The sequence below is a fragment of the Echeneis naucrates genome, chromosome 17 (genome assembly GCF_900963305.1).
Source record: "Echeneis naucrates chromosome 17, fEcheNa1.1, whole genome shotgun sequence".
NCBI lineage: Eukaryota > Metazoa > Chordata > Actinopteri > Carangiformes > Echeneidae > Echeneis > Echeneis naucrates.
This window is the reverse complement of record NC_042527.1, coordinates 22,227,081-22,248,280: the sequence shown is the minus strand read 5'-3', so window position 1 is coordinate 22,248,280 and position 21,200 is coordinate 22,227,081. Positions and strand designations below refer to the sequence as shown.

Below are 21,200 nucleotides of genomic sequence, written 5' to 3'. Positions count from 1 at the left end.
CGCCGGCAGCGCTCCAATTTACAGAAATATGCAGTTTCGACCGGTGTCACTTTGATAATCCAACAAAACATCCAGCCTGCGCGTTGTTGCGTCATTTGTCTTTTAATTTGAAAAGGTGGGACCGGAGGTGGGTGTGTCCAAACAGCTGTTAGTCTGTTAGCCGCAGACGACACGAGCTGTGGGCCAAGTTTTGGATGAAATGCCACAAGTTGCCGCTGAGGAGGAGCTGTGCACTCTGATGGAGGTGAGGGCTGAACTTTAAACTTCAAAGTAAAACTTTGTTGGTCACGAAAGAGGTTTGAGTCTCATTCAATCAGAATTTCCAGCTTAGTTAGCAGCATGCTAACACAACCAGTATCGATGTGCCCTCAGTGTCACTACAGCCACCCAGCGGAGACTCTGTCTGACCTGCACACCGTCCGGAATCTTTTCCCTGATCTGCGTCTCTATGTGGATTTTTACTGTGAGTACACAGCTGCCCACTTCCTGTTCCAAAATAAAAGCATGATGCAAGACTGATTTTATTTGAGTGTCTCCGAATCAACGATTAATAGTAATCGTAATCGTTGTGATAAGTAATAAATTCAAACGTGTCATTTCGCAGGTTTTCCGAGCAAAGAGAAGAAGAAGCTGGTGTACTTAGCCGGAACAGTTCCAATTCACTATGAAGGTAAGTCTATCATATGACTAGGTCCAGTCCAGATCAAACCGGGTCAGTAATGACCGGCTGAATTAGCTGCTTTGCATAAGCTCATCCTCCCACAGACTCCTCCCCCTGAATCTCACCTAAGTTGTCCCTTGCTTGCATCTTGGCTTCATTTTGTGGTGTTGCAGTGTACAGTCTCTACCAGACACCACCAGGCAGTTCATCAGTCCTTGGAGCCAGACCTGCTGATGGAGCAGCAGTGATAGGTCTAGGAATTGTGGGTGAAGATAGATGCTGAAACCCACCTGTCGATGAGCTGGGTCTGATCAGAGAAAGTGAGAAATCCAGATCACCATCTGGGAGGTCTCAAGGTTCTGCCTCTGATCCTCAGGGATGCTCAGAACATGGTGTTTAAAAGTTGCAGGTTGGAGCTGTGGTCATGATATCATCAATACGTCTGACTGATGGCAGTGGCACTGCTATCCATCAAGATGAAGATGGGGATCCTGCTGGCCTAGTTTAGCTATGGTAATGAGGTCTAAATTGTAGACCGCTAAGATCCAGTCTGGATCTAGTCTGGATCAGTCTGATGTGTTCTATAAATCTCTTCCTGTCTAGTATCCAGTCCTGGTCCCTGATTAGTTTGGATGTGTGTTTCTACAGGAAGTGACTATAATATCCCAGTGTGTATCTGGCTTCACAAGACCCACCCGGAGTCCCGTCCACGCTGTTATGTCTGTCCATCTGTCTCCATGGTGATTAACCCAACCTGTTCCTGTGTGGATGCCTCAGGCAACATCAGTCTGGATGGACTGAGGAACTGGACCCATGTAAGTCCTGCTGAGCAAGGGTTAGGGTCAACAGGATGTTGCTCTTGGATCTGGCTCTAAATGAGACCTATGGCCCCTAGATATGGTGTAAGAATCACCAAGAAACAATCATAGTGTTGAAAGTTGTATGTAGATTCCAAAGATCACATTACACCTGTGTATAGAATCCAGGTACTTTTTACAGACCTGTATATAGACAGCAGGGACCACATAAGACCTGCATGTGAAGCATAGTCCTGTTAGAATCATAGAGAACTAGGAGCCTTCAGAGCTACTGCTCTGGCCTGTGACCTACTACTCACTATAAGCAGTTTGCATGGCTTTTTAGCTGCTGGACTGGTCAGTCAGCCATACTTAGGGTTGATACAGAAATATCAATGCTATTTTTCTCCATGGTATTAAAGATAATCAGTAATTCAATACAAAACCCTAATCGAATAAAGACTAGGTAACAAAGAACAGTTTGTTTGTTATGTTGACAATATAATTTCCTGTCAGGGTGTGTCTGACCTATCACAGCTCGTGTCAGAGATGAGGCGGGCCTTCCATTTGGATACACCACTTTATGCCAGGTGTCCTGTACAAGCCACGCCCCCTGCAGGTGTGCAGGTCTCACTGTCAGTCACCAGTGGAAGGTCAGAGAGGTAAACACAGCCTGAGACATTTATGATCGGTAGATGTAGGTTATTGATAATAATCAATCATCAGTGGAGCCCGTGTTCCTGTCAAAGAGATTGTCCGTCTGTTTTGGCTCCTCCTCCTGTAGCCCTCGCCCTCACCATCCCATCATCACCTCCTCCATCACCACTTCCCTACAGAGTCGTCACCTCTCCCCTTCCCACATACTTGGACAGAAAGGTACACTTCCTGTTGGCCTGAGAGGATTGTTTCCATGCTAACTGCAGCATGTCAGCTTTTGCCCAAACTGACCAGGTGGAAATCCTGCCCCCAACCCTACCTGTGTTTCAGATAACCAGAGCAGGGAGGTTAGGGTGAGGAAGTCATACACTGAAGAACTTTTGGGGATTGACTTCAGTGCTCCTCCTTCTTCCAACCCATCTACTAACCACAACAACCCCTTCCTTAGTTCCTCTTCCTCAGGTGAGAAGGTGAAGAATACAGAGGAGATCTTGATGATCTCAGATACTTCTTGATGGTTCAGACTCTGCGTCTGGTCCCCCAGGTTTCCCTACAGACTGCCTAAGCAGGGTGATGGGGACTCTGACACTGGATGGAGAAACAAATGGAGACCAGGAGAGTAACTCATCATTATGGATTGTCCATACAAAAGCATGCACAGACAGACACATAGCAGATTCTAGACCATGTTCTGAAACACATCAGGATCAGGATCCTCCAGACCTCCAGTCTAGACAAGCAGTTGGGCCAGACTACATGAAGGTGAGGGGGACAACAACAGGTCTCAATCAGTCTCAGGTCTCTTCAGATAGTTCCAGCTGGTCTGAAGTGTCGTCCACCTCCTCAGATGGCATCCCATCTCCGTCCAGACCAGGCGGCCATGTTCCTGTGCCTCATGAAGATGGAGGGGCGGGGCTTTAGTCCCAGTGATGTCATGGAAGCGGTCCAGCTCAACAAAGATTTCCCATCAGCCCTCAGGTTTCTGACTCACAGCTGCCCCATCTGTCATGAGCAGGTGACATTCAGTAAGGTGAGTCACATGACCGTGTGTGTCTGTGCGTTGGTTTATTCGTGTGTATGGTTGTGTATTCATAATGTTGTCTGGACCAGTCGTCTTCATGTGTTCACTCAAGATGAGTATGATGTAATCTCTCTCCTCTCCTCCTCCCCTCCTCCTGTTTCATACAGATCATCACGATGACTCACTGCTCCTGTTTCCTCTGTCAGTCGTGTTTTCAGAGTTTCTTCTCTGTGGCCATTAGAGAGCGAACTATTGATCACCTGGTTTGTCCTCAGTGTGGGAGACCTGAGGTCAGAGGTCTGAGGGGAATGGAAGAGTCTATGGACTACTTCAACCTGCTGGACACTCAGGTGAGACCTCACCTGGAGCAGGTCAGGGTATAGTTGTCCTCCAGCCTGTTCATCTCACACTGTTTGCTTTTTGTTTGTTTGTTTGTGTAGATTCGTCACTTCCTGCCTACTCAGATCCATGAGCTCTTTCAGAGGAAACTCAGAGACCGAGCTCTGCAGGAGATGCCAAACTTCTGCTGGTGTGCCCATGTAAGAACCAGAGAGGCAGGACTACAATAGGCCAGGTACCTGATTCAGGGTTAGACCTGAATCAGATGTCAGTCAGTGAAGACAGGAAGAGATCTCTGTGGAAACAGGTTCAGTTTGAACTGCTGTCTGTGAAAGTTTTTCTGAGGGCAAACATCCTGTCAGTCAATTTTCAGTACACTAAGTGTGTGTGTGTGTGTGTGTGTGTGTGTGTCAGTGTTCTTTTGGTTTGCTTCATGAGTCTGACAGGTTGAAGATGGACTGCCCAAGCTGTAAGAAGAGCACCTGCTCTCAGTGCAGAGCACCTGTAAGACACACACACACACACACACACACAGACAGACAGACAGACAGACACACACACACACACACACATTTCTATGTCTCTGCCTCTGCAGTGGTCTCCTCAGCATCAGGATCTGACCTGTGAGCAGTTCAGGATCTGGCAGGAACAGAACCAGCTAGACCGTGACCCTGTTCTGCTCAGCTACAACAGCATTGGTAAACAGCACCGTCCAGGCCTCAGACCAGGTCCTGGAGCAGCCTCCAGGACCCCAGTCCACTGTTTCCACTGCAGGGTTGAGTGGTGTAGGGGCAGGAGGAAATGGGGAGAACATTTTTCAAACACCCATAAAGTTCTCAGTAGTACCAAGCCACAGGTCTGAGGATTCCAGCTGTTGAACAGCATTTTCTCTAATGGACAGTATGATGCTGACTGTTTGTGTCTCATGTGGTCTAATGATTTCTATTGTGTGTCTGTACCATGTTTGTGTGTCTTCAGAGTGTCCAAACTGTCAGTTAATCTTCAGTGTTTCCAGAGGAGGTTGTCTTCACTTTACCTGCAGTCAATGTCAGCACCAGTTCTGTGGAGGCTGCAGCCAGACCTTCAGTCTGGGAACTGTGAGTCCAGTTCTACTGTGGGTGCTACTGCCAAGTTTTCATCAAGACAGCTTAAGTGACTGTAGACTTAATGTTCAAATCCTCAGGCCTGTGGATTTTCTGCAGACTGTGGAACCAAAGGTCTTCATGCCCACCACCCCAGAGACTGCCTGTATCACCTGAGAGACTGGAGCGTGGCCCGCCTACACTTGTTGCTACAGGTGAGACCAGACCATGGTTAGTTCAGGTGGATGCGGGTGATGTGTGGACAGTGCTAATAAGGATTGTTTGTTGCCAGTATTACAGAGTGTCTCCTTCCTGGTTGGAATTATCCAGTAGCAACTCATCTGACCCTGGCACGACAGGTGAGGTCTGTTTGTGCTCCTCAGGTGGATTCCAGGTGGACATTTCCTGTATCACTGACCCGACTGTTGGTTTTCAGGAGTATGTTTAGTTTTGGAGATGAGAGAAGATGGTGGCAGACGGGAGGTGCCATGTGGAAAACCCAGCATACCTGAGCACAGAGGATACTGCCAGTAAGACCAGTGTTCCTGGTAACAGGCACCCAGCCTACAGTCAGTCAGGGCTGAATTATCTGCCTCCTCTGCAGGTCACACTACAAGGAGTGTCTGGTGGAGTTGATCAATCGTTGCAGTGCAGACCCGGCTGTTCTCTTCAGTCCAGCTGAGATGATGGTTGAACTCCAGCGCTGGCACATCACCGTGCCAACCAGGACACCTGATGAACCTGATCCAATGTTTGCACAGCGCCTCCGGCAGGTCAGTGATGTTGTCATAGATACGGATCATCGGTAATCAGCTGGAAAAAATAAAGTCCTTCATTGTAAAAGATCTTAGAAAATTAAATGTTTAAAAGGTCAAATATAATAAATAATAATAATAATAATAAAATATAATATTTGGACTTTTAATAAACTATATCAAACCTTTAATGACCGTTGATCTGCAGGCCATTCCCTACGATATTATTGCTTCATTGTGTTACTTCCTCCTCTCAGCCAATCACAGTGGAGTATTTTCTGTCTCCTCAGACTTTGACCAATAGCATCCCACTGAGGAAGCAGCGAAGCACTCCACTCACATTTTGAAAGACTGACTCTGCCTGCTCCTGTTACAACAGCCAATCAGCCAGTCAATGCTGTCACCATATTAACCATTGACTTTTCCTTAAACTGAGACATTTAGAGTTTAGCTGTGAAAATAATAGTTTGCACTGTAACTGTGTTCGCCTTCATGACCCGTGTTAATGATCTAACATGCTAATAGACCTCATTAAGAATCTTGTATCGTCATCAGTGTCAGTCCGCTCAGTTTGTTGGACATTCAATAGTTATTATAATAAATGAACATTGTCTTTAACAATCAACGTTTCAGCCTCCTCTTTTGTTTCCATAAATAAAAAATGATACGCCAGTGGTTGTCCTTTTGTCAAGTTTCAATAGGCATTTCTTTTTGCTTCAAAGCATCTTCTACAAGCTTTTTATACCACATGCTCTTTTATACGCTAGTATCCCAGAGCAGGTTAGCTGTTCAGGATCAGCTACCGTGCTGCTAAAGATTAAGTGATCCAGCTTTGTAGGACCGAAAATACAGAAAACCAGGATTTAACCTGAACTTACCTTGTTAACTCCAAATCCCGCCTCATAGTACAAGCCACGGGTCTCAAAATGATGAAGACACTGATCTGATTTTGGTCTACTTTATTAATCAATCATGTGACCTGAGCTGATGACCAGCAGCTGTTCACTGTGGCAGTAGTGGAGCATCATCTCTTGGAGGGCTGAAGGACTGGATCTCTCTGATGAGCCTGTCAGCGATGGTTGTGTTGTTGGCAGCCAGGATCCTCCGGGACATCAAGTCCACTGGTCCCCCTGGACATAGTATCAGTCAGTGAATTACCACAGTCAAAAAATTCTGAGGAGTTCTTGAACCATCTCACCTTCCACATCCAGCAGGATGCCACCAGCCTCTGTGACAATCAGCGAGCCGGCAGCAATGTCCCAGACGTGGATCCCAATCTCATAATATGCTTCAACACAACCCGATGCCACAAGACACAAGTTTATGGCTGCACTTCCTGCTCCCCGCACCCTGGAGACACAAGTAGTCTGCATGACACAGCTACACAACATCACTGTATTAACACAAAGGTCAGAGGTCACTGACCCGTGGATGGGGAGGCTCACGATGTTCCTCAGGCTGGTGAAGATGTTGTTGACTGCTTCAGGGTCTCTGCTTGATCCAAACTCTGTGGCAATGACAGACTGTTTGATGTCTGCAAAACAAACACATGCTCAGAGGTTAGATCATGTGTCTGATTGGTTCAGAACTTTATAATGATTGATTACAGACCTTCCTGATCAGAAACACTCAGCGGTTGATCATTACAGAATGCACCCCTGCCCCTCCTTGCCGTAAACATCTTGTCTTCTAGGCAACTGTAAACCACGCCAAACTCACTCTGAGGGGGCGGAGACATGTGTCAAGGTGTTACATGACTGTGTGAGTGATTAGCAAAGAGGCAAGGCAAGGCAAGTTTATTTATACAGCACAATTCGTGCACAGGGTGCTTTACAGATACAGAAAAAAAAGAAGGCAGATAAAATCATTACATAAATCGTTAAAAAAGTCATAATAATTGAATGGAATAAATGCTAAAAAAAAGTGCAGATAAAATACTTAAATGTCAGAGATGTACTTCGGTGCTAGACCATGAAGAGACTTGTACACAAACAGAGCTGTTTTAAAGTCTATTCTCTGAGCGACAGGAAGCCACTTCAGAGACCTGAGCACTGGACTAATATGGTTCTGTTTCCTGGTTCTAGTCGGGACTCGAGCAGCAGCATTCTGGATGTACTACAGCTGTCTTACAGCTCATTTAGAGAGTCCAGTGAACAGGTTGTTACAGTAGTCTAACCGGCTGGAGACAAACGCAAGAATTAGTCTCTCTAAGTCTGGTTTAGACGCTATTCCTTTGATTCTGGCAATGTTTTTGAGATGATAAAAAGCTGCTGATGTTATTGATTTAATGTGGTTAAAGTTCAGGTCTAAGTCTAAAATTACCCCTAGATTTCTAACCTGATTGTTAGGTTTTAGAGAGAGAGTCTGGAGGTGACTGATAACTATTTTTCTTTGTTTCCATGGGCCACAGACAGTGTCTTCAGTTTTGTCTGAGCTTAACTGGAGAACATTTTTTTGCATCCACACACTGATGTGTTCAATGTAGTGACAGAGTGTATCTATAGGCCTATGTTCACCTGTCGTCAGTGACACATAGATCTGAGTGTCATCTGCATAGTTGTGGTAGGACACATAACTGCGTATTAGCTGACCTAATGGAAGCATGTACAGATTAAACAACAGGGGTCCCAGAATTGACCCCTGGGGAACCCCACAGGTCACAGGAATTTGGTCTGAGAGTAAAAGTACGTCCTGTCCTCGAGATAGGACATAAACCAGTTTAGAGCAGTACTAGAAATTCCCACCCAGTTTTCTAACCAAAGGCAGCACTCAGGTCGAGCAGAATTAAGACTGAGACTTTGCCTACATCTGTGTTCAGATAGATATCATTAGTCACCATGATCAGAGTTATCTCAGTGCTGTGGTGGGGCCTAAAACCTGATTTGAAAGTATCAAAGGCAGTAATAGACAAGTCAGCAAGTTGTTGGTATACAACTTTTTCCAGGACTTTGCCGAAGAATGGCAGGTTTGATATGGGGCGATAGTTGTTCAGTACTGTGGCATCAAGATTGCATTGGACTGGCTTTGGAAATGTTCCAGTCTTAAGTGAGATGTTGATGTGAGAGCCAATTCACCCGTGAGGATCCTCAAGTAGAACCATAATTTTATCAAGATTAAACTTTTGGGGTTTTTTTTTTTTTTTGAAGTTTTGTTGTATTCGTAAATGATTTGTGGTAAAAAAAAGATATAAAATGTTCCCCCAACTTGATATCATAAAGCACTTTGAACTTCATCTAATCAGCAAAGTGCTGTATAAATAATGTTTATATTTATTATAGTTCAGCATAGTGTAGTGACATGACCTCTGACCTGTTTGTTGACAGAGAATCCAATGGAAACAGCAACAAAAGGAAATCTATTAAAGAGAAAGTCATTAAAAGCAACAAAAATCAACAGAACATGTGCTGTTAGCCTCACGTGAGTTGTTATCACCAGAGTGTATTTCATAGGAACTGATTTTGATGATGGTGATAATGTCATGATGATCATCTCATGTCCACTTCAATAACTCACGTGTGAACAAAGTTGGTTGTCCCATCAATGGGGTCGATGATCCAGGTCGGACTGTCGGTGAGCTCACAAACTTCACCGGCTGCCACTGACTCCTCCCCTATGAACCTGACACACACACACGTTAATAAAAACTTTATTAACATCATCATGTTTCACATTGTGTTTTCATTCAATTGCCATGTCAACAACATCCTATCGACCTCTGACTTCACTAACTGCCATTAAACACAGTTAGGGCTGACTCCTTCAGGATGATGATTTTCTGAAGGTGGTCCAGCTTCCTACCTGTGTGTGGGGAATTTCTCCTTCACTGATTGGATGATGAGCTGCTCAACCTTCTGGTCAGTTTGTGTCACCAAGTCGACTGATGAACTCTTTGTCATGACCTTTCTGTCTTCATGCAGAGCCTCACGCACCACCTAAACAACACATAGATCAATACACAGATCAATACACCTGATCAACACAGCTGATCACTCACACACACACACACAGACCTCTCCAGCTCTCCTGGCGATGGTGACGGCATGGTCCATGGCATTTTGCCAGATGTCAACCATGTTGGCGGATTAGCTGCTGATGTAGAGAGAAGACACACAAACACACATTGTTAGAGGTGCGTTATGTAATGTTAGTTGTGTGTTACAGTTCTGTTACACACATTCAATTATAAGATCAGCTGTATATGCATCAGGCATTTTCAATGCTCCATCTCTTTTTATGTGTTTTTCCAAAAAATTTATTTTTGTCCAAGATTTCAAAGACTCAGTGTGACTTCAGACAATGACAACAGATGGGCGCAGCTGCCAGCTGATCATCATTTGATTTATTGATCAATGTTGATAGATGATTAATGACGCTAATGAGACGTATTAGCAGATTTGTACGGTGACGTCAAGGAGCCTTTAAAGGCCTCTGTTTAAACTTAGAGTGGCAGCGAAGCCTTCGTCAGTTTGACTCTTCAGTTAAAGACAGAAGTTAAAAATGAAGCACCTTCATCGCTCTGGACTCACATCTCTCCACAGATCTACACAGAAACTCTCTGGAAAGGATGAGCACAGCATTCCCCTATCCCCTGTATTCATTGAGGTGTAGCACAGCCTTCCCTGCCTCACAAAGGTAATTCCACCCAACAAAGATAAACAAACCAGCTCCCGGGGAGGGCTACTGATAGTCACAGACATGCACTGAAATAATCAAATATTTAGCTGTAAGACTAAACGTGCATCACTCTCATATAATGTTGACACCTTCTGGTGTTAAACTATGAGGACAAATGCTGACAAAAAAGAAACAGCTGATGCTGAACAAACAACAAACTGAAGGAGATTCAGTTTTTCTCACCTGCCGAAGCTCACCTGAAGTTCGTCTCAGCTCCGTCTCTGGATTCTCTGCAGGGGATCAGCGGCTTCATGGACTTCCGGGTTTCTTCTTCCTCGGCTAATGATTAGCAGCACAGCGGCTCCTGCAGGTGACTCCGTGAAACTACGGCCCGATGCCCAACCCTCGGTGATGTCACTCGTTAGTTTACGAACTTTGGAGCTGACCCGCACAGGACTCAGTCCTGATTGGGTGGTCCAGCCTGTCAGTCACACGGTAGCCCCGCCCCCTAACCCTTCCCCTAAATGGATCATCATCTAAAGAATGAACATCATGTTGTATTTCAGACTGAGACCATAAACTCATCAGGAAAACGTTTACTGAAGAGGAGGGACATTTTCCCATAGACTTCAATACAACCTGACGTCTTCTGCAACCAATGCAGTCACCTCATTATGGTCAGCAGATAGAAAGAAGGTTTAAGGCTCTTTAGACCAGAGTCCAGGTCTAAGTTTAAATCCATCTGTTTTCTGAGCGGTTGTGTATCAGTATCTGATCCAACTCTCATAATAACATAAAGCCTTAATGTAAACATCATCATGCTAATGATGGTAAGCTAAATTATAAACTTATGGGTCATTCTTCTCATGAATAATTCCAAAGGAACGGAAGAAAGTTTTCATTTGTTTATTTGGGTTGAATTGGAAGCAACACAAGAAGAGACAATGTTTCACTTTTCGCTCACTGATTTATTCATGTTTTCAGACGTCTCACTTCCTGTCAGCTGACCTACACACTGTTCACACCTTTCCCTCCACAGATGCACCTGCATTGATCCTCATCATCACGGCGACAGGGAAAGGCCTGGATCACCTGTGAGATACGATTGGCCACAGCTGTGGAGCTGGCAGCGATGACTCTCCTTGACATCATATCAAACGGGGATCCTGACGACATATACAACACATCAGAAAAAGCCACACACCCCCAGACACACTCAGGTCAGATGTAACCTCACAAATTAGATACAGACCATCTGTATCCATGACAACACCGCCAGCCTCCTGGACAATGATGCTGGACGCAGCGATGTCCCAGCAGTGCATCCCTATGTGGTAGTAGGCGTCAGCTCCACCTGTTGCCACCTGACACATGTCAACTGCAGCTGTCCCTAACGCACGCACGCTGAAACACACACACAACATATCATCAGGGATACAGCACAAACCAGAGAGGCCCTGCCACCTGACTTCATCATCATCATCACTGTCAGGTTCACCTTTACTGTCATGTCAGGCAGAGATTACAGTCAGGTCATCCATTACTCATGTATTTACAGTAGGTGAGCCACAGCAACCTCAACACCTGCTGCAACGGTCACATGACCTGCAGAGGCATGTGGGGCGGAGCCTGTTCTTACCCATGAACCGGTATTCGGAGCAATCTGAAGATGTTGGAGGTCATAGTGGAAAGAGCAAGGTCATCGCGCTCAGCCCCAATCTCTGTCACCACCACACACCTGCTGATGTCTACTTGGGTAAGACAGAAAATACCACCTTAACTGTCACACAGCAACATCAATACCACCTTAACACTGCCACAGTTTGATTGTTTCTATAATCATAGTATGAATGGGTTAATGTGATGTCACATGTGATGCCACCTTCCTGTCCGGAGGCATTCAGCGGCTCTCCATTCAGAAAGGCTCCTCTTCCTTTCTGAGCGTAGAAGAGTTTGTCCTCCACACAGCTGTACACAATCCCGAACTCCATCTGACAAAAACAGCAACATGTCAGCCTAATTCCTGCCTGACCTCTGACCTCTAACCTCTGGCTGACAGGTGCTTTTACCTGCTTGTTGACTGTGAAAGCAATGGAGATGGCCACAAAGGGAAACCTGTCAAGCATCACTTCTTGTTACACACTGATTACCAGCACTTTCAAAATAAAGTCCTGCAGCAGCAGAATGACTCCATTGCTTTTATTGTGAAACATCAGCAGGAGGCGGCATGCCAATGAACTTATGAGGTCATCACAGCACAGGTGGATCATCTTGTTGGTGGATGTGACATCAGATCAAGCCTCTCACCTGTGGACAAAGTTAGCTGTCCCGTCGATCGGGTCAATGATCCAGGTGGGCGAATCTGTCAGCTCAACACACTCACCTGCCGCCACAGACTCCTCCCCTATGAACCTGAAGGTGAGGTCAGAGGTCAGGGGTCATACCTTCTCTCTGACTTCTTTTGATACTGTGGTTGAGTCAGAAACAGTTTCATTGAAAGGTTTGTGAACTATATATAATCTATGATGTCATTGAGAACTTTAAATTGATGTGTACATCAAGGACAAATTAAATATTTCTCCAGAGGAGGAAGAATCAACAGGATAGAGGAAAGTGGCAGGACAAAGTAAGGACCAGGATTGGGATCAGGATCAGGACCTGTGCACAGGGTATTTGTCCCTGATGGCAGATTTCAAGATGGTCTCCACCCTCAGATCTGTCTCCGTCACCAGATCAGCTTGAGAACTTTTGAGATGAACCTGTTTCTGCTGCTTGAACGCATTGAGGATGATCTGTGGGAAACACATTCGGCTTTATTACCTCTTTGTTATTTTTCAAATTAAAAGATTTCAATCTGATGTATATATATATATATATATATATATATATATACAGTGGTGCCTCAGCTTTCGAACTTAATCCGTTCCAGGTTGGTGGTCGAGGTCTGAATTAATTTTTCCCATAAGAAATACAAAACTTAGTAGAGCGCTGGTCGTAGGTCTGTTCGTGTTGAATTCTGAACGAGAAAGCACGCGGTTTGGTTTGACTCAGCCGCGCTCGGCTGCCCGAATGCTCTCTCGGCTTGACTCGGCTTGACTCGGCTTGACGCGGGCCGTTCGAAAGCTGAAATTCGGTCGAAAGTGAAGGCAAATTTTTCTCGAAAATTTTGGTCGAGGGCTGAGGCGTTCGAAAGCTGAGGCACCACTGTATATATATGTGTGTGTGTGTTTGTCATCGGGTGTCTTGAAGTGTGTCTACTCTCATCTGATTGGACAGACACATCAGCTGCTCGGATACTATTGGTTAATTGTTTACTCAGTCATAAGATAATCAGAGCCTGCAGCTGATTGGTCAGTAGTTCTCTTACCTCACTGGTCTGTTTGGTGAGGTTGATACCAAACTTCAGACATTCGGTCCAATCAGACATGATGATGGAGAACAGATGATCTGACAGTTTGAGACTTCCTGTCAACAATAAGGAACACCGAGGTCAGACAGGAGGAGGAGGGACAGAGGAAAGCAAGAGGACGAGCCAATCTAGACAGTAGCAGTAGTAACAGTTTATTTGTCCCTGTAGAGAAATTGGGTTGCAGCAGATCACACGTGGCAAACCACGATAGATAAATGACAATAACCAAACATTCATCAGACATACAGCATAGTAATCACATCTCCATGTTCAGTTTAACCTTCTACAGACCAGCTGAGCAAGTCAAACATACAGGCAATAGGGTGCCTTTGGTCACCAGTAATGTTACTTGCCTTGTTCAGCATCTTCAGTATGTAGATGCTTTCCAAACTTGGAAAAATACTGCCGATCAGTTTGCTGCATAGTGATATGATTTGTCTAACTCTCTTTTTTTTTTTGGCTCAATGACATTGCCAAAACAGCAGATGATAGCAAAGGTAGAGGATACTTCCAATAAAGGAACAATAAAACATTCAGAGCACACTGCTACGGACATGAAAAGTTAACAGATTCTTAAGGTGAAAATTCTCTGTTGAGACTCGATCACTCCACATGTCCCACTTGAGTTTATTGTCAAACACAATAGATATTTATACACAGCAACCTGTTGTATTGGGTTTCTGTTTATCAAAGTGACAGAGTTGGGGGCTACCTCTTTCTAAATCAATACACATTTCCTTTGTTTTTGATGGCTCATCACTAGTGTGAACTTTAAATGACTTGGTGGTTAAAACAGAATCCATGCAGAAATGGACAGTCAGATATTGCCATTAGATTATCATTGATGTCAGGGCTGTCAAAGCTTTTCCCTCTCAAGCAGCCTCTGGTAAGAAAGACAGAGATAAACTATATTGTGGTCAGATGCTCCAACTCGGGGAAGTGGGGTAGATGTTTAAATGTTCTCCACAGTTCCAAGCAGAAGTCATAACATTTTTTCTTCCTGGTGTGGCAACCAACATATTGGCAATAATTTCACAGGGACTTTTTAAACAGGACAATTATTGAAATATCCCAGGATGAACTTGGGAACATCAGGAGAGGATGCTACAAGTCTTTGTGAAGTGTTAAAAATAATTTCAGTGGATTGATAATTGATTAAAATTAGCTTTGTGTGAATATACACCAGGGTAAAAACAATGTAAAGAAAGTTTCTTTAAATAGCAGGGTCACAGTGACACAGGGAGCAGCTCTATTTCAGGTGTGCAGTTACTCTATCAGCTTGAAAACCCAACACCACTCGTCCCTTATAAGGAGACAGATCCCACCCTCTTGGGCTTTCTCTGTGATGATTGGCTGTCAGTCAGTTCTGTCAATAATGTTTTCCTGTTCAAGGTTATTTTTAAACAAATCGGAAGATGTCGGAACGTGATTGCACAGTTTAAAAATCCCAGAAACAAGCAGATCATCCCCAATAAAGCAAGATAAATTAGTGCCACAGGGCAGCACTTACTCAACCCCCTCACTTTGTAGAATCAGAAACAATTGAAACTGTAGAGTCAGTAGAAACAGTAGATTCCATTCATACCTGAGCTGTTGTTCCCGAAGATCAAGTGGAACTCTGAACTGTTTCTTTTTATTCATCCATCAACCGACTAGAGCTCAGCTCCCCCCATCTACGATCATCCAGCCAATTGCAGTGACCTGAACCCAGACAGCATCGACTGTCAGGCTCCGCCCACAAGATAAAGATGAGCACTGAAGAATTATGATGATCATCAGGCTTATGATGATAACCCTTTGTTATCTATATCTTTCTCATCCTCTCTGACCTGGTTAATTCCATCGAGAGGCAGAATGATGAAGGGTGAGGTCAGGATCACCAGGTCATTAGGAAGTGGAAGCACGTGCTATAAATCAGATAAATCAAATTAACTGAGAACAAACCTGCCATTCAGACTGCCAGACAGACAGACTTTGAGACAGCTGTAGTGTGTGAGTAAGTGTCCTATCTCCACACAGGAACAGACAACAGTGTGTATCAGCAGCTTGTGGGATCAGTGTATCTCTGCTGTTTATCATTGAACCTCAAAAATGAACAAAAACAAACAGAAGTTTGTGTCAACCTCTGAAGTGAGTCCTTCAGTTTGTGAAAAGTTCTCTTGAAGGTCAAAGCAGAAAAACTCCCAGGGTGCATTTCAAAAACTAATAAAAGCATGTGCTACACAGCATTGTTACCATAGCAACATGTTCCTGTGTCACTGCTCTGTGTGCTAATAGAAATAGAGTGAGTATTTAAAAATTATCAAACGTAGAAACACACAAAGGTCATATCAGGAATCACACGTACAGTGACATCATCACCACCATCACAACCTCTTTATCGTACACACAGTGCCTTCAGTCCAGATGTCGAGTCACACTGTCTGCACAGTGAGCATCTCTAAACTGATAAGTCAGTCTGTAACACGATGAACTGCTAAGACGACACTGACTGTGACAGTGACGGAGGCTCAGATTGGTTAACTATCTTCCTGTTGGCACCCTGACTGACAAAACAAACAGGACGCTGATCATCATCTCCATTACATAGAATCAGCCGTAAAAAACAAAGAACTGATGAGAACAAGACTTTAAATTTTTATTCATCATTGATCAGTTCACACCTGCAGTAAGTGATGATGTGATCGGGTTGGCCCAGACCGGAGAACCAGTCTTTGAGCTACAGAAGGTCCGATCTGCTGTGATTGGCTGCTGAGTTCAGTCATGGTTAACAGGGACTTCTGTTGCTATGAGAAACAAAAAGTCATCTGCCTTTCTTCATCTTGGCCACCTTCTCTTTCCTCTTCTTCACGTGTTTGGGAACTTTACTTTTTCTTTTTTCTCTCTGAGCTTCTTTAACCAACTTCTTCTTCTCCTAAAACAAACAAACTGTCACTTCTCATCCACACAAAAAGGGTTTGACTTGGCTTCAGAGCTTCAAAGATGAAAAAATATAAAGAATTGGACACCTTTCTGTCCATTGGGGAATCTTCACTCTGCTCCTGCTGGCCTTTCTTCTCTTCATCATCCTCTCCATCCTCTTCCTCATCTGTAGAGGAGCAGTCATCCTCCAGGAGAGCAGGAACCTGAGGGACAGAGTGAGGCCAATATAAACCAGCTCAATTATGCGAAGCTAACATTTGCATGGAACAGAGAGGGCCGTACTGTCTGAACTCCAGAGAGATCCTTTTTCAGTCCAGTCACCGTCTGATACAGAATCTATTAACAGAGACACAGTTTCAATATCATCATCATCATCATCGTTTGCTGTCCCTTTCTCTCCCTCATGTGCAAATTTCTCACATTGTCGTCATGTCCTGACAGCGCCAACTCCTCCTCTTTCGTCCTCATCAGGTCAACGTGTCGCTCATAATGATTCACCTCCGTAAGAGTGCGGGGGATGTAGGCTTTCTTAAAAACCTGTGTGTGTGGGTGGAGGGGTGGGTCAAAGGTCATACATCATCACACAAAAGTGGTTTCATTTTGTGTTATTTCTGTTACCTCCTCATCAACTCTATCCTGATTTGAACGCTGCTCTGATGTCCGCTCCGCTGCAATCACCATCGCCTGAACAACCAATTACAGACAACAACATGTAACCATATGACAAAAAATTGTTTACCGCTGGAATATCCTTACTCTGTCTCTGTGGCTCTGTGGTTGTTTTTCAAAATAAAGCTATATTTGTACCTTCTCCAGGTACTGGTCGATGTTGTTTCTGGTGATGGACGGGTCAGTGATGAAGTCAAACAGTTCTCTGACAGTCATCACAGCTACACCGTGTTTTACAAAGAACTCTGGGAAAGAAATAGATGGATGTGAGCCGGCAGCAAGTGGGAGATTGTTCACACATGAACCTGCAGGTCCAGTGCTGTCTCACCGTTTACGTTGCTACAGTCCTTCCTGAGGAACTCCAGAGCGTGAGGGTGGTCATGTTCCACTGACTGTGACACGTCAATGATATAAGCGTCACCGTTATGATACCTGCAGAAAGGTGAGGAGAATGTGAACTGTGAACACGAAGCACTGTGGTTGCCAGCTGTCTGGGCCAGAGCGAGCATGTCCTATTTCTCTTACAACATGTTGAACTCGCTGAGGTCTGCGTGGACGAGTCGGGCCTCCTGGAACATTTTTCTCATGTTCTGGAGAACCTGGAGATACAGCTCACGAGCCTTGGAATCTGACAGCAATGCATTCTTCAGCAGTGGAGCTGGCCTGATCAATGAACATGGGAGGGAGGTCATCAGTGTGGGATCAACCTGTCTGATCAATCAGTCTTATTATAACTTACAAGTTATCCTTTCCAATGAAGCTCATCAGCAGAACATGACTTCTGAGCAGAAGAGGTTCTGGACTTGGGATTCCTGCTGTCTGGAGCCTAAAAACATAATCTGTTAGGTTCTACTGGGTTATACGTAGTCTACACATCAGTGAGATCTGATTCTACTAGGTTCTGGCTGCCTATTAAATCTGGTCCCACTGGGTTTTAAAGGGTTCTTAGTCAAATGGGTCTGACCTGATGAGGTTCCTCATTTCCTTTTCTGCCCAGGTTCTCACCATCTTCCTGGGGTTTCCTTTGCAGTAACCATGACGAAACCTACAGAACAACAATAGAATGTAGAACCTGCCCGGACATGATGGAGACTGATGATGTCAGACATATTTTTCTTCTGTGGTTGACAGACCTGAACTCTCCACTGACATACTTGTCCCGGTCTTTGAACAACAGAATGGACGTCTTATAGATCTTAATGGCTCTGCTGGCTCCAGTTGCCGTGCAGGCGTGATAGACATTGGCCTGAAGGATGATGATGATGATATCACACATTACTGTATGATATGGTAGGACTGTGTACATACCTGGTTCCTTGGTCACTATTGATCAGTATCAGCGGTGATGTCTGACCTCCTTCCCTGTGCTGATGCAGCCGTTGATTTCATTAATCACTCCTCGACTCAACATCTTGAACAAAATCATGCGAGTCCGAGGATCTAAGACCTGCAGAGACACCAGTCAGCGTTTCTTCATCCTCTAAGTGAGCCTATTGATTATCTGCTGGTTACAGTTGATTGGTTCTTTAAACTCTTATATTAATAAGATAATATTAGTGAATTTTATTGGGGAAAATGAAATATACATTTATAATATTTGCCAGCTTTTCCAAAATAAGTCTCCATGTGTGGCTCACCTGTTCGACTGTGGCTCGATCTGATTTATCCTTCACTCTGTACCTGCATACAGCAGCCAATCAGAGAGTTATTTAGACATCACATGACCTGCGATCATATCAATATTCAGATGACATCAGACATACGTATCAGCGTCATTCTGTTTCTGCATCGTTGTCACTTTATTGATCACAGAGTCGGCATAATTCAGTTTATCTGAAAACAGATCACAAACAAGAAAAAAAATTATCAGGATCCAGAACCTGATAACCTGTAATGACTGACTGTGTGATGGCTCTGACCAGTGTTGTGCATGTTACTTTGAAAAAGCAATTAGTTATATAGTTACAGCTCTCAAAAGTAACCAAGTTAGTAATTGAGTTACAAACATTAAACTAGTTGCCAGGGTAAGTAACAACTGTGTTACATTTTGTGTGTACCAGTATTTAAACAAATTAGATTTTTTTCTAGCCTTGAAAGGGACTTTAATTTCAACAGTTTGTTCAGTTATCATAAAAACAGAATAACAAGTTTTTTGAAATGAATGAAATTGACTCCTCATACAATACACTTTTAACAGAAAACTGTAATCTGTCGGTATTTCTTGTTTTTTAGAAGCTTCCTTTAAATTCACTCGACTTGCCAATGCTGCATCTGTCAGGGTCATTTGTGTGCGTGGTTATATAAGAACACCCATCCACCTCTGCCTCTGATTGCCGTACAATTAAATTTTAATTTACCTTAGCCAATCATCATGAAATGACTCTCCCAGAACAGAAACATAAAACAGCAAGTTTATCTGCGGCAGAACAAACAGTCTCGAAGGAGCTCTATGACAAATATAAAGAAACAATGTAGCTGCCATTAAATCCGAGTATCCTGGGTTCAAATCCAGCCAGGGAACTTGTGCTGCAGGCCATTTCCTTCCCTCTCTGCCTGATTTTTAAAAACATTTTTTTATTATTATTATTATTATTATTATTTTCACAACATGATGTGGAAAACCATGAGAAGAAGAGCAATTTCTGACATTTTTTTCACCTGTGAAACATTTTTTGACACAGCTAAACTAAGCTAACAGTTAGCCTGCCCCTGATCAGGCTAATTCACGAGAATAAGTTACCATTGTAACTTAGTAGGAGCTCATATAAGCCTTTGTAATGGAACGACACTCTCGCTTAACTAAGCCAAACTTAAAGAAGTGCAGCTTTCTTTAGTCCTGCTTAGTGGTAAACCTTTCAGTTCACTTCAAACTGCCTCTCTGCCCTTCACCTGTCATTTCAAAATAAGTGCCCTGCTGTTTCAAAGTAAGAGTGCTGTGCTGCGTGGTTACCCAGATTGATCTTGTGTTCATATTTTCTCAGAGCTTTGTCTGACGGAGTCGATGGCAGCAGCGTCTTATTGGACAGACTCTGTTTGTTGGCCTGAAAACAACAAAAAGGGAAACAGTCAACAACAAAGAAACATAACAAAGCCCCGTGGAACGTACTGATCTACTGTGGGGCAATGAAAGGGAGCCATTGATCAGACCTGACAGGTCAATTTCCTGCTGTATCTCTTTGTCAAATCTCCGGCTGCTGAAGTCCAAGACCACTCTTCATCATCGTCCTCCTCTTCATCATCCTCCTCTTCATCCTCCTCTTCACAGTCCTCCTGCTGTAGGTTCAATGATGATGATGATGATGATGGTGGTGGTGGGTTAAGAGTGACATCAGCAACCTGACTCAGCACACCCAACACCTCTGATTGGTCGCTGCAGAGGACAGAGTCAGAGACAGGTGTGAGGATCTGAAGGCTCATGCATGCTGGATCGAGGTCTCAGTCCATTTACAGAGACAAGTCCTGATCCACTTTAGGATTCTGGTCTGAGTGCAGATCTGTACGTGTCGGATCCTCCACCTGGTCTGATCTGAACCAAACCCCAGGAAGGAAACCTGGAAGAAGAAGTCAGTGCAGATCTGCACCAGAACCGCGTCCTGAGCTTTGTCATCTGAGTCACGTGACCCAGGACGCCGTGGTTAATCAATGCATGGATTAGTCGATCAGGACCTCGAGGAAGCATTCTGTTCCTCTGCCACAGGAAGCCATCAATGCAGCTGATCGTGATACATTCATTCAATCCAAAATTACCTGATCGTTTCTCTGACATGTCGATTACACAGCAATAATCGACGGAAACGCTTCATTACATCGCATAATGAATCGCAAATGAAGCGGTTTCGACGCCGAGCAGCATTATAAACACTTGGAAAATCCAAACCAGGAGAACTCCAACTAGAACCATAGTCAGGGAGCTCATTCAGATTTGAGCTCGTCTCACCTGTCCTCTGCGTCATCAAACTGTCCAGGTACACAGCCGACCACCGACATGACGTCACACCCCACAGGTTTAGACCAAAACCAGAATCTGAATCAGGTCCGGATTAAAGTGCGCAGCTCTACAACAACCTCGTCAACAGCGTGGTCTGCCGTTTACTACCGGGTTAGGACATGTGACTACAGCGGCCGAAAAGGGCCAACCCTGGGGGGAGATGATTGACACGAGCCACTCTTCATTTCATTCTCAATTTGAATTATTTTAAATTTTCAGATTTTAAGTTCATTTTTACTTTTTGTTTTATTTACCAAATGAAGTCGCCGCTATCGCGAGCTCTTAA

General features: G+C 44.2%; 4 protein-coding genes across 13 annotated transcripts; 1 reads left to right on the top strand and 3 right to left on the bottom strand.

Moving 5' to 3' along the window:
* Window positions 1–115: 115 nt before the first annotated feature.
* LOC115057331 (E3 ubiquitin-protein ligase RNF31) lies at window positions 116–5,955 on the top strand. 6 transcript variants are annotated; one of them, XM_029524376.1, is made up of 19 exons: window positions 116–244; window positions 373–463; window positions 605–670; window positions 1,310–1,476; window positions 1,996–2,120; window positions 2,243–2,334; window positions 2,446–2,577; window positions 2,660–2,877; window positions 2,963–3,145; window positions 3,304–3,486; window positions 3,577–3,675; window positions 3,890–3,979; window positions 4,071–4,173; window positions 4,454–4,572; window positions 4,659–4,772; window positions 4,850–4,916; window positions 4,994–5,087; window positions 5,162–5,330; window positions 5,603–5,955. In XM_029524376.1, the coding sequence occupies exons 1-19, from the start codon at window positions 200–202 to the stop codon at window positions 5,657–5,659; spliced, it is 2,214 nt and encodes a 737-aa protein (XP_029380236.1). In that variant the 5' UTR covers window positions 116–199; the 3' UTR covers window positions 5,660–5,955. The 6 variants fall into 6 exon arrangements, 5 of the variants coding, with proteins under 5 accessions (XP_029380236.1, XP_029380235.1, XP_029380234.1 ...); XM_029524375.1 differs by having other exon boundaries at window positions 1,975–2,111; window positions 5,603–5,954; XM_029524374.1 differs by having other exon boundaries at window positions 1,975–2,120; window positions 5,603–5,954.
* Window positions 5,956–6,254: 299 nt separating this feature from the next.
* Window positions 6,255–10,250, bottom strand: LOC115057333 (inositol monophosphatase 1-like). Of its 5 annotated transcripts, none has more exons than XM_029524379.1 (9): window positions 10,170–10,250; window positions 9,323–9,401; window positions 9,111–9,244; window positions 8,826–8,930; window positions 8,622–8,667; window positions 6,924–7,032; window positions 6,738–6,846; window positions 6,511–6,662; window positions 6,255–6,442 (listed from the first exon to the last, which is right to left on the bottom strand). In XM_029524379.1, exons 2-9 carry the CDS (start codon window positions 9,383–9,385, stop codon window positions 6,315–6,317), a joined length of 846 nt encoding a protein of 281 aa, XP_029380239.1. In that variant the 5' UTR covers window positions 9,386–9,401; window positions 10,170–10,250; the 3' UTR covers window positions 6,255–6,314. The 5 variants fall into 5 exon arrangements, with proteins under 5 accessions (XP_029380239.1, XP_029380244.1, XP_029380241.1 ...); XM_029524384.1 differs by having other exon boundaries at window positions 6,255–6,433; XM_029524381.1 differs by having other exon boundaries at window positions 10,184–10,250.
* A 684-nt stretch (window positions 10,251–10,934) lies between these two features.
* Window positions 10,935–13,353, bottom strand: LOC115057817 (inositol monophosphatase 1-like). The gene is made up of 8 exons (XM_029525032.1): window positions 13,294–13,353; window positions 12,585–12,718; window positions 12,234–12,338; window positions 11,996–12,041; window positions 11,809–11,917; window positions 11,566–11,674; window positions 11,179–11,330; window positions 10,935–11,092 (listed from the first exon to the last, which is right to left on the bottom strand). The coding sequence occupies exons 1-8, from the start codon at window positions 13,351–13,353 to the stop codon at window positions 10,935–10,937; spliced, it is 873 nt and encodes a 290-aa protein (XP_029380892.1).
* Window positions 13,354–15,952: 2,599 nt separating this feature from the next.
* On the bottom strand, window positions 15,953–21,028 carry riok1 (RIO kinase 1 (yeast)). Its single transcript, XM_029524553.1, has 17 exons — window positions 20,864–21,028; window positions 20,074–20,296; window positions 19,877–19,967; window positions 18,690–18,759; window positions 18,564–18,606; window positions 18,281–18,373; window positions 18,060–18,172; window positions 17,891–17,971; window positions 17,666–17,752; window positions 17,452–17,589; window positions 17,255–17,358; window positions 17,065–17,171; window positions 16,876–16,941; window positions 16,678–16,794; window positions 16,540–16,593; window positions 16,344–16,460; window positions 15,953–16,249 (listed from the first exon to the last, which is right to left on the bottom strand). Exons 1-17 carry the CDS (start codon window positions 20,911–20,913, stop codon window positions 16,139–16,141), a joined length of 1,665 nt encoding a protein of 554 aa, XP_029380413.1. The 5' UTR covers window positions 20,914–21,028; the 3' UTR covers window positions 15,953–16,138.
* Between the last annotated feature and the right edge of the window lie 172 nt (window positions 21,029–21,200).